This window comes from Orycteropus afer, unplaced genomic scaffold, assembly GCF_000298275.1.
Source record: "Orycteropus afer afer isolate SDZICR_OR568_19922 unplaced genomic scaffold, OryAfe1.0 scaffold00626, whole genome shotgun sequence".
Lineage (NCBI taxonomy): Eukaryota > Metazoa > Chordata > Mammalia > Tubulidentata > Orycteropodidae > Orycteropus > Orycteropus afer.
This window is the reverse complement of record NW_006922213.1, coordinates 598,915-615,634: the sequence shown is the minus strand read 5'-3', so window position 1 is coordinate 615,634 and position 16,720 is coordinate 598,915. Positions and strand designations below refer to the sequence as shown.

At 39.1% G+C, this 16,720-nt stretch overlaps 1 protein-coding gene across 1 annotated transcript in view; it reads left to right on the top strand.

The window, feature by feature from the left end:
- The window catches only part of GRM5 (glutamate metabotropic receptor 5), a 676,146-nt gene extending 659,711 nt beyond the window's left edge, over positions 1-16,435 (top strand). Inside the window, exon 9 of the mRNA XM_007956483.2 lies at positions 15,526-16,435. Coding sequence (XP_007954674.2) covers positions 15,526-16,435 — 910 coding nt within the window. The remainder of the gene's footprint in view (positions 1-15,525) is intronic.
- Positions 16,436-16,720: the final 285 nt, after the last annotated feature.

Here is a 16,720-nt window from a genome sequence, read left to right as displayed (position 1 = left end):
GTTTTGATCATAAATGGGTGTTGGATTTTATCAAATGCCTTTTCTGCATCAATTGATATGATCATGTGGTTGTTCTCCTTTGTTTTATTTACGTGGTGGATGACATTGATTGTTTTTCTAATGTTGAACCATCCTTGCATACCTGGTATGAACCCCACTTGGTCATGATGAATGATTTTCTTTGCTTTGTGTTTTATGCATGCAATTATTCTTTCATGTAACACTCATTTATCAAGTACTAACTATGAGCTAAGCACTTACTAGACTCTGGATATAAATGGTTGAATAAGACATAATTAGGGCTTTTGAAATCTAGTCTAATGAGGAAGAAAGTCAGAAAAAAACAGATAACTGCAATGTAGGACAGAACCCCTTCCCCACAGAACAACAGGTTTATCAATGCCTCAGATTAACTCTTTATTTGACGTCATGAACTATGCCAGCAAAAAAAGAATTAAGAGCAGTAAAAACTAAACAGTAACAAATCTGAGTTGAGTGCTCAAGAAAGGTAGTTGTTCTGGTTACCTAGTGCCGCTCTGACAAGTATATACCACAAAGGGGATGGCCTTGACAATTAAGAGTTTATTCTCTTACAGTTCAAGAGGCTAGAAGTCCAAGTTCAAAGTGCCAAGTTCTAGGGGCTGGGTGAAAGCCCCTCGACCTTGGGGTTCAGCTCTACCTCCTGCTCCCGGTCCACTGGAGCTAGAGGCATCTCTTCACTCAGACAGGTGGTAGTTACTGAGACTGGCAAACCCAAGGTTGACAAGTAAAAAGGCACAGTCCCATGTTACCAAACCACACAGCAGGCCATTAATTTAAATCCATTGTTAAGTCCCAAGGTCAGCACAGCATGGCAGGCTGCTGAACAATGACAAGGCTAAATGCAAGGTCCAAGCATGCCATAAACAAGAGACCATTCCCCAAGGCTTCACCTTATATACAGGAAGCAGAGCACATACCCAAAGGCAGCTACTCAGCTGCTCACAGTAGATTCCACCATGGAGTTATCAGTCTCATCATGGGGAATACTACATCCAGCTGCCCAGCCACTCAACCAGGCCCAGCCAAGTTGATACACAAACTTAACTACCACAGCAGTGTACAGTTATGTAAAATTCAAGGTCAATGAAAGAGAAAGATTGTACCTTCCATGTACAGTAGCGGACAGCTAGTTGCTTACCAATAAATTAGGACTTCTGTAGTAGTCATTCCTCCCCAAAGTCAATTCTAAATTTGTGTTCTAATTTATATTTAGAGATAGTCTAAAATAATAACAACTAACATTACTATAACTATGTGTCAGACACTGTAATAGTCCCTAAACATTCATTAGACATTAAATTCTGCCCAGAATATTATAAGGGAAGTATTTTCATTTCTATGCTACAGGCAAGGAATGAGCCTCAGGGATATTAAATAAATTTAAATAAATTAACAAATTAATTAATTATTAGATATTAAATAATTTACATAAGAGAGTAGGTTAGTGAACATTCAGAAGTAATGAAAACCTTAAATCTTGGTTCTAACTCTAGCCAGGGTGTGACTCTAGACTGTCATTTTACCTCTTCAATCTCCATTTTCTGTAAAATGAAGATGATAATATAGCACTTCACTTACTATGTTGCATGAGGATTAAATGAGACAATGCAAGCACAGCACTTAACACACTGCGTGGAGCACAATAAGCATTTGATACATTTCTATTACTAATATTATTACCCAATGTTACCCACTTAGAATGTCCTTTTTTGTCCTCTTTTATTCTCTACTCCCTGCCATAATAGCCATTTTCTCAGAAATCAGTTCTGAAAAAAAAAAAAAAAATGAAATCTACCAACAAAATAAATTCAATGGTATCATTTCCTGTATTGAGTTAATGTTCTCTCATGGTTACCTGTAAAATCAGCCAAAATTTATTGGATGCCTACATGAACCAGACACTGTTTTAACTGATTTACCTATATGATCTATTTAATCTTAGAAAAAATGTAAATGGTAAAGCCCAAATTGGAGCAGAAATCAGTCTCACTCTGGAATTTCTGTTCTAGCCACTGTAATATCTGCCACCTAGGATGAAATTCAAACACACACATAATCCAAGGTCCTTCACAGCTCACCCTAACTTAACTTGCTGAGCTTTATTCTCTGTTTTAGCACACATGTGCTCTTCTCCAGACATCCTAAATTTCTTAGCATTCTCCAAACACACTTACTCCTTTTAATAATGATATATATTAACACATGCTGGGTTTATAAGTGGACTACTTTTCCTTTATAGTTCTATTTATCTTCTCCAAGCCCCATTACTATTCTACTGACTTGGGTATGAAAATTCCTTCTCACTTTTCAAAACCTTCTTTGAAGCCTTTCTAAAAATCATTTAGTATGTCTACCACTTCACTCTTTCATAATGCTGAGCTGTTTTGTGTTTATCTCTGCTATTGCATATTACCAGTCCTGTGTCTTTGCACTTAACTTGAGGTTTCTGAAGGCAGGAAACATATCTTGTTTACTTTTACATCCTCTATAACTGTCAGTGGTCTGGGTCTGGTTGATAATATCAAATGACAAATAAATGTGGCTGTATGTAAATAACACTATTTTAAGGACCATGAAGTATTCAGAAAGTTTAAGATCATCTTCACCCTAAAGGAACTGACAATCTTAATAAGGAAATAAAACCCATTCAAATGGAACCTTCTAGAACAATAGGATGCATTAAGGTGTTCAACCTATGATCAAGCCAATAATAAGGCCTAGATTTGGCTAGAGAGGGAAGAGAGCAACATGATCTGCTGTTGCAAGGTCAAGTTTCAAGAATTCCTGGAAGGAAAATCCATCAACTGTTATCTGAGGAAAACTAAACCAGGCTGAAGAGATGGCCATTACGAGGGAGAAAAAAATAGAGATGAGTTTTGGGATGATAGTAATCTGAAAACCCACTGCCATCAAGTTGATTGAGACTCACAGCAACCCTATACAACACAGTAGAATTGCCCCATAGAGTTTCCAAGACTGAAAAGCATTACAGAGGCAGATTGCAACATCTTTCTCTCATAGAATGACTGGTAGATTTGAGCCACCAACCTTTTGGTTATCAGCCAAGCTCTTAACCACTGGAAAGCCAAGGCTCCTCTGAGAGTAATCTAGCAAACACTACATGCTACAGCTCTTTCTTAGATATTCTCTTTGAATATTAACATATAAAGGCTTTGAGAAGTTTAATTTTACAGAAATCAGTTTAATTTTGTTTAATCTATTTAATCTTGGAACTATTTCTTCATGAGCCACCTATTGTCATTCTTCCTTTCTATTTGCCAATTAACTTTACAAAAGTAATCAAAGAAAGAAATGATCAAAATTTTATTAAAAAGAACAAGATGATATATTCTCAGTAGCTTGAAAAATCCTTGAAATCTTATAATAATTAATTTCCCAGGGAAGTCCTTTATAAAGCCAACAAAACTCAAGTGACTTGAATGGAAATTACTAGCTTTTATTACATGCCACAGATATAATTCAAGTTGCTAATTTCTTTTGCTTGGCTTTTTTGAAAAGAACATTAATTACTATGACTATATTCCACTTTATGTTATTAAACTGGACAGTTTTCTCTTCAGTCTATGAAAAGGATAATAAGAGACAGTAACAGTAGCACTTGTATTTCATGATTCTATCAGTTTCTGCTCAATTTTCTCTAGCCATATTCACTAATCATATGATCTACTGTGCGTTTTCTATTTTATTTATTTTTTAAAGGAGGAGCTGGTCAAAGCCTTTTTTTGAAGTCTGCTAGCATTTTCTGTCTGCTAAATACAATATGCAAATGATGACCTGTCTGTCAGTTTCTCCTACTGTGGTGCCTTGCATGCTGCTGTGAGGCTGGAGACTATGACACTTGTATTTCATATACCAGCAAGGACATCCACGGAGGACATGTTTCAGCAGAGCTTCTAGACTAAGACAAACTGGGAAGGAGGAAGGGGCCATCCATTTCTGAAAAACTTGGCCAGTGAAAACCTCATGAACAATGGTAAAACACTGTCTATTACTGGAAAACTATGCATAGTCCTGAAATATATTTTCTGATATAATGCCAGAAGATGAGCCTATCAGGTTGGAAGGTACTCAAAATGCAAATGGGGAAGAGCTACATCTTCAAAGTAGAGTCAACCTTAAGGACATGCATGGAGTAAAGCTTTTGGGCCCTCCACTTGCTGATGGAGTAGGACACAAAATGGGAAGAAATAGCTTCAAGCATCCATTAATAATTGGAATGTGGAATGTATGAATTATGAATCTAGGAAAATTGGAAGTTTTGAAAAACAAAAGGGAACATGTAAACATAGATATTCTTGGTATTAGTGAGCTGAAATGGACTAGTATTGGCCATTTTCAATCAGACAATCATATCATCTACCATGCTGGAAATGACAAATTTAAAAAGGATGGCATTGCATTCATGGTCAAAAAAGAATTAGGGCTTCTTTTACTAAAGGATCCATTCATCATCACAAAGAATGTTTCAAGATCTATCTTAAAGTACAATGCTGTCAGTGATAGGATAATATCCATATACCTACAAGGAAGACCAGTTAATACTTCTATTATTCAAATTTATGCACCAACCACTCAAGCCAAAGACCAGGAAAATGAAGATTTTTACCAACTTCCGTACTCTGAAAATGACCAAACATGCAATCAAGACCTATTGATTATTTATGGTGATTGGAATGTGAAAGTTGGAAGTAAAGAAGATCACCAGTAGTTGAAAAATATGGCCTTGGTGATAGAAATAGCACTGGAGATCACATGACAGAATTTTACAAGACCAACGACTTCTTCATTGCAAATATCGTTTTTTCAACAACATAAACAGTGGTTGAGCACATGGACCTCACCAGATGGAGTACACAAGAACCAGACTGACTATATCTGTGAAAAGAGGCAATGGAGAAGCTCAGTATCTTCAGCCGAAACAAAGCCAGGAGCTGACTGTGGAATAGACCATCAATTGCTTATATGCAAATTCAAGTTGAAGCTAAAGGAAATTATAAGAAACCTATGAAAGACAAAATATGACCTTGTTTATATCCCAACTGAATTTAGAGACTAACTGAAGAATAGATTTGACACATTGAACTCTCAGCATTTCTCAAGCTGAAAGAATTAAAGAAAATATTCAAGCCTTGAGTTGTAATATTGAAGGATTCTACAAGCAAAATATTGAATGATGTGGAAAGACTCAAAAGAAGATGGACATACCAGTCACTGTACCTGAAAGAATTGGTTAATGTTCAACCATTTCAAGAGGTAGTATATGATCAAGAACTGATGATATGAAAGGAAGAAGTCCAAGCTGTAATGAAGAAATTGGGGCAAAAGAAAACTCCAGGTATTGACAGAATGACCACTGAAATGTTACAACAAATGGATGCCACACTGCAGGCATTTACTCGTCTATGCCAAGAAATTTGGAGGACAGCTCCCTGGCCAACCTACTGGAAGAGATCCATCCATATTTGTGTCCCTTCCAAAGAAAAGTGATCCAACAGCATGTGGACAGTAATTAATAATATCATTACTATCACACACAAGTAAAATTTTGCTTAAGATAATTGAAAAGTTATTTGAATTATCAAAAGTTATTGCACATCTTCCAGTAAGATGGAGGAATAGGCAGACATGCTACACAGACACTCTTCAACAAAGAAAAGAGAAACCAATTGACAGAGATACAGAAAATAATCCTGGAGCCTTGAGCTTTCAAAGGAAATATACAGAAGTTGATGAGGCACCAACTAGTGGAAAAACCTGAATGAAAACCCTGAGTATGGAGACAGTCGGAGCAGTGGACTGTCAGCTACTCTGATGGGACCAACAACCTGAATATTTCCAAGTGGTGTTGGGACCTAAATTGATCAGCCCTGAATTGACCTAAAGGTCAGCCCTGGTCGCCAAGGGCTAGAGAGATGACTGTGCTGGTGGCTTATGACTAGGAAGGGAAACAGCTGTGGACTTTCACCTGTCCAGAGGACACAGCCATTTTAATTGTTCACAAGTGGTGGCCAGTTTGGATATTTAAAGTGACTGAGGGCATAGCCATTTTGAATGTTACAAGCAGTGGCCATTTTGCATATTTAAAGTGACAGAGAGTGCAGCCATTTTGAATGTTTACAAGCAGTGGCCATTTTGGATTTTAAAGTGACAACATTCTCATTCGAATTCCAGGGACCTAAGGATAGGCTCCCTTTGCCAAGGACAGCAGGGACATACATGAGGCAGATAACAGGAAAGGAGACCAGTGGTGAGTGTGTGAGTGTTGCCAACTAGCAAATAGAGGATCACAGCATAGTACCCTGCTTATGTAGATAACATACAAGGAAAATGAAAATTGTGGGCAAGTTACTCCAATGTACAATCACCAATTAAATATAAACAAAAAATTCTACAATGTCTCAGATACAACAGAGCATCAGAGTCCACACAAAGAGCAAGATAATGCAGGAGAAACAAGAGACCAGGATACAGACCCAAAACACATCCCTGAGGAAGACACAGCATTGCAACTCCCTGATAAGGAATTCAAAGGAATTATATTTAGGGACCTTCAATGGACTGAGAGACAGATCAAGGAAAACACTGACAAAATTGAGAAAAACACAGAAAAAAACCCTAGAATAAATTCAGAAGACAATAAAAGAACAAAATGGCAAAATAAATGAAAAATTAGAAATGATACAAAATCTACAGACAGAAATCCAGAAGATTGATACTGAAGTTCCAGAAACAGATAACACATTGAATGGGCAAAGGAGTAGAATTGAATCAACAGAAGACAGAATTAGTCAGATTGAAGGCAAATACCCCAATACTTCTTTGGAATAGAGTTCACTTAGAAAAAAAGATACAAACAAAATGAAGAAAGCCTAAAGTTCATGTGGAATACCATCAAAAGGAATAATGTATTTAGAATTCCAGAACAGGAAGAGACAAAACCACAGAAAAAATTGTCAAAGAATTGTTGGAAGATAATTTTCCTGGTATGATGAAAGGTGAAAGTATATCTATTCAAGAATTCCAATGAACCCCAAACAGGTTAGACCACAAAAGAAAATAGCCAAGACATATCATCATCAAACTCACCAAAACCAAAGACAAAGAAAGAATCCTGACAGCAGCACAGGAAAAACAAAATGTTATCTACAAGGGGCAACCAATAAGACTAAGCTCAGATTTCTTGGCAGAAACAATGCAGGCAAGACAATGGGATCATATATATAAAACCCTCTAAGAGAAAAATTTCCAACCAAGAATTATGTACCCAACAAAACTGTCCCTCAAATATGATGGTGAAATTAGGATATTTTCAGAGAGCAGAAATTAAGGACATTTGTTAAAACCAGACCAAACTTACAAGAGATGCTAAAGGGAGTCCTTTGGACAGAGAAACAACAACAGTCAACAACAACTGATCATTAACACACATGATAAAATAACCCAGAAACCTACCCAGTTATAGAAGTATCCAAAGTAAATAAGCCTACAAGATTGTAAACAGGGAACCAGAGACATCAATTGGCAAATAAGGACAACTACAAACCAAAAAGAGGGAAAAAGCTATGTCGTTACAGAGTTTCCAAATGGTAGGGAAGTCAAGACAACCACAAAATAGAACAAACTGTTCTAAACTTGGGAAGAAAACTATAAATCACAGAGTAACCTCAAAGAAAAATGATAAACCTTCACATCAAAATTAAAAAGAGGACCAGCACAAATATTTAGCAAATACTAAAACAATAGTGGCTAAGACACTTGCCTGCTAACCAGATGGCTGGCGGTTCAAACCCACCAGCCACTCCTCGGAAGGAAGGTTGGGCAATCCTACTTCCGTAGTGATACTGCCACGGAAACCCAAGGAGGGGTCGCTATGAGTCGGGTTTGACTCGATGGCACATAACAACAACAACAAAACAATAGCATTGAAAGAAGTGATGACACAATTCATAAACAAAACAAGCTCAGCACAGAAAATTATATGGAACAAAGAAATCAACACCACAAATAAGCACATAACAAAATGACAGCAACAAATTCATAATTGTCGATAATTACATATTTGGCAAGGGACTTATCTCTAAGATTTATAGAAAACTCCAACACCTCAACAGCAAAGGGTTTAACAATCCAATGGAAAAATGTGCAGAAGACATGAACAGACACTTCACCAAGGAGAATATTCAGGTAGCCAGTAATACATAAAGAGATGTTCACAATCACTGACCATCAGAGAGATGCAAATAAAAACCACAATGAGATACCATCTCACCCCAGCACTGATGACAAGGTTGAATGAGACAGAGAATAACAAATGCTGGTGGGGATGTGGAGAGATTGGGACTCTCATACACTGCTGGTGGCACTGTGAAGTGATACAACCACTGTGGAAAGCTGTATGGCGATTCCTTAGAAAGCTGGAATTGGAGATACCATTTGATCCAGCAATCCCATTACTAGGTATATATCCTAGACAGGTGAGAGCCAGGACAGGGACAGATATTTGCATACCCATGTCCATCGCAACACTATTTACAATAGCAAAAAGATGAAAACAAACTATGTGCCCATCAACAGAAGAATGGATGACCAAACTATGGTACATACACACAATGGAATGCTATGCAGCACTAAAGAATAATGATGTACAGTCTGCAAAACACCACATACCTTGGATGAACTTGGAGGACATCATGCTACGTGAAATAAGTCAGTCACAAAAGGACAAATATAGTTTTAGTTCATTGCTGTTGAGGGTCAAGGGAAGGTTTTCTGTGTTGGTTGCCAGAGGTGGGAGGGGAGGGGAGGAGGAAACACTGAAAAAAAAAAAAAAAACATTGACCTATGTCACTTTAGTTCTGTGTATTTCACTGTGAATAAATTATATTTCAATAAAAATGATTAAAAAAAAAAAAAAGTTATTTGACTGCAGCAATACACTGACAGGGAACTACCAGAAATTCAAGCTGGATTCAGGAGAGGGCATGAAATGAAGATATCATCACTGATGTCAGATAGATTTTCACTGAAAGCAAAGAATACCAGGAAAATGTTTCCCTGTGTTTTATTGACCATGGAAAGGCATTTGACTGTGTAGATCATAACAAACTATGGATAACAGTGCAAAGAATGGAAACTCCAGAACATTGAATTGTGCTCATAAGGAACCTTTACATAAACCAAGAGGTAGTTGTTCAAACAGAACAAGGGGATACTGCATGATTTGAAATCAAGAAAGGTGGGTGTCAGGGTTGTATCTAAGATTATAGCCTTCAGTATGGTTTACACCTCAACATAAAGGAAAGAAAAATCCTTACCACTAGAAGAATAAGAAACATCATGATAAATGGAGAAAAGATTGAAGTTGTCAAGGATTTCATTTTACCTGGATCCACAATCAACCCCCATAGAAGCAACAGTCAAGAAATCAAATGATGTACTGCATTGGGTAAATATGTCACTTTGAAGATAAGATGTGCCTGACTTAACCATGTTCCTTTCAGCAGCCCCACATGCATTCGAGAGCTGGACAATGAATAAAGAAGGCCACGGAAGAACTGATGCATTTGAATTGCAGTATTGGTGAAGAATACTGAATGTACCATGGACTGCTAGAAGAATGAGCAAATCTGTCCTGGAGGAAGTGCAATCAGAATGCTCCTTAGAAGCAAGAATAGCCAGACTTTCTCTTTTGTACTTTGGTCATGTTGTCAGAAGGGACCAGTCCCTGGAGAAGGATGTCATGCTGTGTAGAGAGTCAGCAAAAGAAAGGAAGACTTTCAATGTGATCAATTGACACACTGACTGTGACAATGGGCTCAAGCATGATAAAGATTGTGAGCATGGCTGGGACAGAGCAGTGTTTCATTCTGTTGTACACAGGGTCGCTGTAAGTCAAAACTGATTCAACAGCACCTAACTAACAACAACATGCAAATAGCAATGTTTTTGAAATAATAGATTTGACAACTTGACTTTCTAAAAAAAGAATGAAGGGAAAAAATAGTTTCTGGTATAACAAATGCCAAACCAGAAGGGGAGCAGCCGGCCCTATAATTATCAAGTCCAAACTCTCAAGTTCTAGAGAAGGAAGTGAATTCTAGAGGAATAATTCCTATTTTTAGCCCCACTTCAAGATATGGGCAAAATCTCACAATAATATCTATCTAATCTTATTGCCATATTCCCATTAGTTGAGTAATACTGAAATATGTACAAAAGTTATTGAATAAAGCTGAGTGGTAAGTCAATAACTCCATCTAATTTTATGTTCCATGAGTCATTTTGAACTGATTTTTCAACAAAAGGATCATTAAAAAAAAAATTATATATTGCTTCTTATGCATAAGGCACTGTACTCTATTGGGAATTCAAAGAAGCTTGAAATGCGATTCTACATTTAACAAATTTTTGCAAAAACAGAGACTATGCTTTTCTTTACTCTATATCCCCTAGTTCTAGAACTAGTAATCCGTAGAAAGTCATGGGCTTTGGTATCACATATAGCAGGATTTGATAGCTTCAGTATTTTCTACCTTTATGTACAGAAGACTTTTGAACCTCTCTCAACATCAATCTCATAGTCTGTAAAATGAGCATAATATTTTCAACTGCCTCACAGATTTTTTTAAGGAAATCATAATGTGTATCTGAAACATGTATATACAAATACTTAGAAGGAATAAAAGAATTGGGAGATCAAAAAAATATATACTGAAGGAAGCATACTGCAAGTGAAAAAAAAAAAGAAAACAGAAACGTTGCAACATTTAAGTGCTTGGCTGTTAAACAAAATGTTGGCAGTTCTAACCCACCCCCATCTCCTTTTGGGAGAAAGATTTGGCAATGTGCTCCAGTAAAGACTATACCTTAGAAAACCCTATTGGGTGGTTTTACTCTGTCATATGGGTCAATATGAATCAAAATTGACTCAATGGCACTTAACAGCAATAACTGACTTTCTAAGCATTGAGAGAAAGGAGAGAAGAACCCTATTGTTGGAAATAAACTAAGAATATTGACAAGGAAAACAGTGGTATACTGAATATATTTAACAAGTCATTTTAATAGGCCAGGGGTACAGTGTTAAGCATCCCAAAAAGGACAGAAATAGAACTGACTTAGTGCCTTATATCTGCAGTATGTACCCATTGTACCCAATAAGAAATATAATCAAAACATATCACTTCCTATAAGGTGAACTAATACCAGGGTGGTAAGCGGTGCTTAGAAGAATCAATCATACAAGATCAACAGTCAGCATTTGCCCAGAGATAAAGCTCAGAATGCAGGAAGGGCTAGGACAGGGAGGAAGTGCTGTTACACTGTGGGGATTGCAATCTATGTCACCAAACAAAATGTGTAGGAATTCTTGAATGGAAAACCAATTTGGATTCTTCATCCAAATCACAATAAACAGTTTTAAAAAAAAAAAAAGATTCTATAGAAGAATCCTGATCGAAAGAATAATAACTAACAACAGAATTCCCACCCCCCTGCCCCCAGAATAAAAAAGCAAAGCATCCTAAGACAGAGAACATTCAACTTCACATTGTTATATTCTAAGAAAGGGTTAATCAGTGCAGGGACAAAACAAGGAGTTTCTGGAAGCCAGTGTTTCCCTTTTACCAAATGTCTGTCCCTCTCTTCTCTTTTCCTCTTTCCTCCTTTTCCTTCTTTCTAAAACCCAAAATATTCAGTGGAGGGAGGTAAAGTGCTATAGACAGTTAAAGACAAATTTACCTTCCTTTTCTTACCTCAAAGCCCCAGGACAAAAATATAATTCTGTTGCTTTACAGAGAAAACAATTTCAGCCTAAGCAACATTTTGTCAATTAATGGAAGGTCAGAAGATAATGAATAACCTTTTGCATCAGCAAAACAGCTATGCTTTATAAGGTACCCCCAGAGGTGTTAAATAAGTTTGCCTAAGGTCGGCCACTCCACGGAAGGAAGGTTGGGCAATCTACTTCCATAGTGATACTGCCTCGGCAACCCAAGGAATTTAGTGGAGTATATTCACCCAAGGAGAGCATTTAGGTCAATAGAAGGCCACAGATGAAACCCTACGAAACTCCAATATTTGTGAGAGTTGGTCAGATAAAAGAGGGATAGCCAGAAAGGTTTTATGTCTTTACTACATATTACTTTGCACTGATTTCCCTCTTCCATAAACCAGAGCTCAAAATAGCATTTAAGTGCATTATCTTTTATTTTCTCAGACCTAGTACTCACTTGGAATGCAATAAACTAAAATTCTTAGGCACATTTTCCTTCCCAGATCCTTTTGTTTGCATTATCTCATTTAATGCTCATAACAATCTTGATCAAATGAAATACCTTTCTTTTTGTGAAGGCTGAGATTACTCTTTTCCATGAATCCAGGATGGCAGACACAGAACTAGAAATACCTTTCTTTTTGTGAAGGCTGAGATTACTCTTTTCCATGAATCCAGGATGGCAGACACAGGCTTTAGGATCCTTTGTCCATTGCCTTTTCCAGGACACCAATGTGGCCCTATTATTTTAATAATCTTATTCATCCATCAAATACATATTAAGATCCTGCTGAGTGCCAGTTAATAAGATATAAGGGTCTCTATCTTTGTGGTACTTACATTCATTAATAAACAGAATGTCATAGGCCATTTATGTATTTCTTTTCCTTAAGAGTTCCTATTTACTTCAGTAAGAAAATCTTTCATGACCCAAGAAATGAAATGAAGTGTTGAGATTTAGACTCCATTTCTCTCATGTCTCCTCAGTCCCTTTCCACCATTATTCAAATGACCTCAGTGTAGGAAAGCAGTTAGACTTTGTGCAGAATTTGTTGCTTAGGATGGTTTTTTCTCACTTGTTCATCCAAAGGTTTCTCAATCAGTTACCAATGTTTTTATGCTTGAGTACATGGAGTTCAAAAGGCTGTCATTGTTAATACCTAAAGTTATGTTCTGTCATATTAAGCTAAAGGCATTTGAGGGAGAACTTTAAAAAGCAGGTGTTTACAAAACCTCCTGGGAGCTCTGGTAGCATAGTGGCTAAGACACTTGCCTGCTAACCAGACGGCTGGCGGTTCAAACCCACCAGCCACTCCTCGGAAGGAAGGTTGGGCAATCCTACTTCCGTAGTGATACTGCCTCAGAAACCCAAGGAGGGGTCGCTATGAGTCAGGGCCGACTCGACGGCACATAACAACAACAACAACAACAAAACCTCCTAGCACTCTGGGCTGGGAGCAAGTATTCAATAAAGTAAAACTTAGTAGACTAAGTCCAACTATTCTAGTTTCTAGCATGTGCTTTGCATTAAAAGTATCCTCAGTGACCTGAAAGCCTAATTGTTCCTTCAGCAGTTGCCTGTTTATTATCCTGGTAGTAGAAGAGAAAGGAAGTAGAGTTGTCAACCATCCTTCCAATCCAATCTTATCAATAATGTATGCCGGAAGTTAGTGGACACCTGGGAAGGAGCAAAGTAATGGACTGAAAACTTAATGACTGCAGGTCAGGATAATGCAAAACAGAAAAGACAACCCTGAAACTTTACTACAAAGCAAAATCCACAGGTTGTCTCTTATGCTACTGTAGATACATCCCAACCTCCAAATCTGGAAATGATTCATCCTTTGCAAGAAGTGGAAAGAAAATTCTAGAATTCTGGAGGAAACCCATTTGCAATATATTGGATAGATTAAATGGAATGAGACTTAAGAGAAAGGATCAGAGAAAGGGAAGACCACAAAGTGGAAAGGGAAAGATGAAGGAATGGCAAATAGTGGGGGAAAGATTCAAGTATCATGTTGCTAAAGGGGCTGTAGAAATGGTGGTCTTTTGTCAAGGGAACTGGTGTCATAGAGTGGACCTGGTAGTTGCAGCCAGGCAACTCCAAGGCAGATGGGTTCCAAACAGTGTTCATGCTACCAGCAAATAGGCCAGCTGTCTAGCCGACAGGCCAAGGGAGCAATGGGAACCCAGAAAGAAAGGAGAGCTTCTTCTTAGTTTCTCAGTCTATGGCTTGTGAAACACCAAGTTCAGAATCACTTTGGAGGAAGGGTCACAGTCTTGTATTAAAAAAAAAAAAAAAAAAAAAAAAACTTGGAACCTTTCCAAGCAATCAGAATCTGCTGGGGTCTGACAAATGCCCTAAGTACTTTTTTTTTTTTTTTTTGCATACTTCTTATGCAAAATTAATCCTGTCATAGCCTTTAAACAGAGCTGTGTGGACAAAATAGTGATCTTGGATTCATTTGTTATGGAGAATCACACCAGTATCTCTCAATATAACATTCTCAAAGTACTGACCTCATCCTACAACCATATGTGAGGTTCCTGGGTGACTGGTAAGGAAGGCTCTGAGACCTAGGCATGGATTGCCTCTTCATCAGAGCAGCTTTTTGGACCTAGGAATGGAGATCAAAAAGGACTACTTGGGAAAAGGAAGAGCAATCAATCAGTCAGACATCATTCATCAAGACTCTAATTGGTGGCGTAGTGGGTAAGGAATTTGACTGCTAACTATAAGGTCGGCAGTTCAAACCCACCAACTGCTCCATGGCAGGAAGATGAGGCAATTTACTTCCATAAAGATTTACAGCCTTGGAAACCCAATGGGAGCCAGTATGCATCAAAATCAACTCAATAGCAGTGAGATTCTATCATAGGGTCTCTGTGAGTTGGAAATCTACTGGATGGCACTTTTTTGTTGTTGTTGTTTTGTTTATTCTAGTACTTGCCCTCACGGAATTGTTATTCAAGTTTTAAACCTAAAAATAAATTTGTGAGAATCTGTATGAAGCAGAAAAGTCATAATTAATTAAAATTGTGTGTATATTTTCATTGAGTTTGTTTTTTTCAGGAAATAGCAGAATAAGCAAACCCATGTTCAAAGTCAGGTGTTCAGACAGAAATCCCTAGTTAAATATACCAACCATTGGGCTACAAAATAAAAGCCAAACTGGAGCCACTCTCTGCTTTCTGGTAACAATTGAATCTCTTACCTCTTCCCTCTCCTATGATGATTGGATTGTTTGAGTTTGCTAGGTCCTAAATCTAATGTGTCCATTCAGGGACTTTAGGAAGCCCTTGCCCTGTGCCAGGCATTTCTGCACACAGTAACCATAATGCGAGCTCTTGTATCCATGTTTGCAGTACAAACAGCTGTGGCACTCATTGGTAGGCTCAGAACTACTGCAGAATTCACAGAAATACTTCCTTATCATTACTAATATCACCTTTGCTACACTTTCATAATAATGATAAACTGAAGGTCAGGAAAAAAAAAATTAAGTCAAGCTAAAACAAAAGCCACTTCCACAGTTGTTTTCCATGGTATCTTTTGCTGCCCTCTTTTCTGCAAGAATAAGAAAAATCTTTCCTACTGTGGGACCCATAGGCACCCACCAATGGGGAAGCCATTTTGAAGTGCCAAAGGGACCTCTCTAAGTCACCTCTCATCTCCTTTCTCTCCACAGTTCCAATGGAAAATCCGTCACATGGGCCCAGAATGAGAAGAGCACTCGGGGACAGCATCTGTGGCAGAGGCTGTCCATTCACATCAACAAGAAAGAGAACCCCAACCAAACGGCCATCATCAAGCCTTTCCCCAAGAGCACTGAAATCCGTGGCCTGGGCGCAAGCAGCACAGGCACAGGTGCAGTGGCAGGTGCAGGAGGCGGTGCTGGCGGCTCGGTCGCAGGCCCTAGCGCACCCGATCCCCCAGACACCGGCCCTAAGGCGCTGTACGACGTGGCAGAGGCCGAGGAGCACTTCCCAGCGCCCACAAGGCCACGCTCACCATCGCCCATCAGCATGCTGAGCCACCGCGCGGGTTCCGCCAGTCGCACAGACGACGACGTGCCCTCCCTGCACTCGGAGCCCGCGGCGCGCAGCAGCTCCTCACAGGGCTCTCTCATGGAGCAGATCAGCAGCGTGGTGACCCGCTTCACAGCCAACATCAGTGAGCTCAACTCCATGATGCTGTCCACAGCAGCTCCCAGCCCTGGCGTAGGCACTCCGCTCTGCTCCACCTACCTGATCCCCAAAGAGATTCAGCTGCCTACGACCATGACCACATTCGCCGAAATCCAGCCTCTGCCTGCCATGGAGGTCACAGGCAGCACACAGCCTGCGGCGGGGGCCCCGCCGGCCGGGGGCGCTGTCCGGGAGACCTCAGCGGCCGGGCCTGAGACTGCTGCAGCCGGCAAGCCGGACTTGGAGGAGTTGGTGGCTCTCACCCCGCCATCTCCCTTCAGGGACTCGGTGGACTCGGGGAGCACAACCCCCAACTCGCCAGTGTCTGAGTCCGCCCTCTGTATCCCATCGTCTCCCAAATATGACACACTTATCATAAGAGATTACACTCAGAGCTCCTCATCATTGTGAATGTCATTGGAAACCACACTCAGTTCCACGTGCAGAGAGCCGAGACCTCCGGTGTTCACACAGACGCAGTGACACAGTAGTCACCTGGTTAAGACCCGATGTGGAAGATGCCAACCAAGTACGTCCGTAATGGAAACATGAGATTAATAGTGCTATTTAACAAAAACCGACGATAACAACTACAAATCTTTTGGCAGATTTTCTTCTAGTGGCCTTAGAAAACGTGGGCTTTTAAGAAACACTGCTTATATTTTTGAGGGCTGACAAGGAGTATGTTAAAACAGT